The sequence below is a fragment of the Rutidosis leptorrhynchoides genome, chromosome 6, assembly GCF_046630445.1.
Source record: "Rutidosis leptorrhynchoides isolate AG116_Rl617_1_P2 chromosome 6, CSIRO_AGI_Rlap_v1, whole genome shotgun sequence".
Classification (NCBI taxonomy): Eukaryota; Viridiplantae; Streptophyta; class Magnoliopsida; order Asterales; family Asteraceae; genus Rutidosis; species Rutidosis leptorrhynchoides.
This window is the reverse complement of record NC_092338.1, coordinates 328,376,951-328,378,888: the sequence shown is the minus strand read 5'-3', so window position 1 is coordinate 328,378,888 and position 1,938 is coordinate 328,376,951. Positions and strand designations below refer to the sequence as shown.

The 1,938-nt window shown below is 43.3% G+C and overlaps 1 protein-coding gene across 1 annotated transcript; it reads left to right on the top strand.

Moving 5' to 3' along the window:
* Window positions 1-524: 524 nt before the first annotated feature.
* LOC139854705 (uncharacterized) lies at window positions 525-1,145 on the top strand. Its single transcript, XM_071843993.1, has 2 exons — window positions 525-918; window positions 1,000-1,145. Exons 1-2 carry the CDS (start codon window positions 525-527, stop codon window positions 1,143-1,145), a joined length of 540 nt encoding a protein of 179 aa, XP_071700094.1.
* The last annotated feature ends 793 nt before the right edge of the window (window positions 1,146-1,938 follow it).

Sequence of the window (1,938 nt, the reverse complement as noted above, 5' to 3'; positions counted from 1 at the left end):
GGGAATCGTTAGACGAGGTTGTGAGGATGTGCCCCCCGGACCATTGATTACTAATTGGTGGAGATCTCAATGGCCATATAGGATCTGTTGTTGATGGTTTTGCGGGAGTTCATGGGGGTTTTGGGTACGGAGTTAGAAATGGGGAAGGACTTTCTATTCTCGAATTTGCTGTGGCCCACGATTTGGCTGTTGTGAATTCGTTTTTCAAGAAGAGAGATGCTCAGTTAGCAACTTTTCATAGCGGGGGTCATAGTACCCAGATTGACTATTTGCTAATTTTCAAAAGGGACCTTAGGACTTGTTGAGATTGTAAGGTCCTGACTGCCTTGACATGCTCTTCACAGCATAGATTGTTGGTCATGGATTTGGTTCTCCAGAGACGAGTCACCAAGAGTGTAAGACAAGTCCAACCTAAGATCCTGTGGAAAAAGTTGAATGGAGAGAAGGCGGAGACCTTTAGAACATCTGTTATAGATAGAGTAAATACATAATTGGAAACGGTATCCAATGATGACGCGGATCAGATGTGGAACTGTATGGCATCCACCATTAGAGTGATAGACAAGGAAATCCTAGGTGTGGCTGTAGGTACATTTAGAGGCCATAGGGCTGTTAGAGAATCATGGTGGTTCAGTGAAGAGGTTCAAAGCAAAGTTGCGCTTAAGCAACAAAGGTTTAGGGAGCTCATCACTTGTGGGGAGGGGACTCTGACGGAGAGAATTAGGGCTGAAGAGAGATATAAGGAAGCCAAAAGAGAAGCTAAGAAGACTGTAGCCCAAGCAAAAGAAAAAGCATATGAAGATCTGTATAAGAAACTTGACTCCAAAGATGTAGCTAATGATATTTACAGGATAGCCAAGGCTAGGGTGCGAAGACATAGGGATCTTGATAACATCAAGTTTATCAAAAATGATGCAGGTCAAACCTTAGTAAAGGAATACTAAATTAGAAAAAGATGGGAAGAGTATTTCTCATCTCTCTTCGTGGGGGGAAGACCAGAGCGCCATGAGGATTTACAAGACTCTGATATAGAACAATCCCAGAACAACATGGATTACGAGAGGATTAGCCAAGAGGAAGTAAGATTGGCACTACGAAAGATGGGGAGAAATAAATCAGTGGGACCGGATCAGATTCCTATCTAGGCGTGGCGGTGCCTTGGCGACGCTGGTGTTAGGTGGCTGACTAGCCTTTTTAACAAGACGTTTCAAAGCTCTAAAATGCCCATGGAATGGAGACTGAGTGAGACTATCCCCATCTATAAGAACAAGGGGGATGCTCAATGTTGCGGTAACTATAGAGGCATAAAATTACTTAGTCATACTATGAAGCTTTGGGAGAAAGTGATTGAGACTAGACTTCGACGCGAAACCAATGTCTCGGAGAACCAATTTGGTTTCATGCCAAAGCGCTCTTCGATAGAGGCAATCCATATTATTAGGAACCTTATGGAGAAGCATAGAGAGAAGCAAAGGAACCTAAAGATGGTTTTCTTAGACTTGGAAAAGGCCTACGATTGCGTGCCACGATACTTGATTTGGAAGACCCTTAAGGATAGAAGCATCTCGAGTAGGTATATTAATGTTATTAGAGATATGTACGAAGGGGCAAAGTCTTGTGTTCGAACGCCGGTGGGAAATACTGAAGTTTTTCCAATAGAAGTAGGCCTGCACCAGGGATCGGCCCTTAGCCCTTTTCTTTTCGCTTTGATCCTTGATGGGCTTTCTCGAGGGATACAAGAGTGCATCCCTTGGTGCTTGATTTTTGCAGATGATATTGTGCTTGTTTCAGATTCTAAGGAGGAGCTTAATAAAAGACTAGAGCAATGGAGGGGGGCCTTAGAAAGCAATGGCCTGCATATTAGTAGACAAAAGACGGAATATCTTAGTTGCATTTTTGATAGGAACGATGATGAACTAGGTGATGGAGCGAACATCT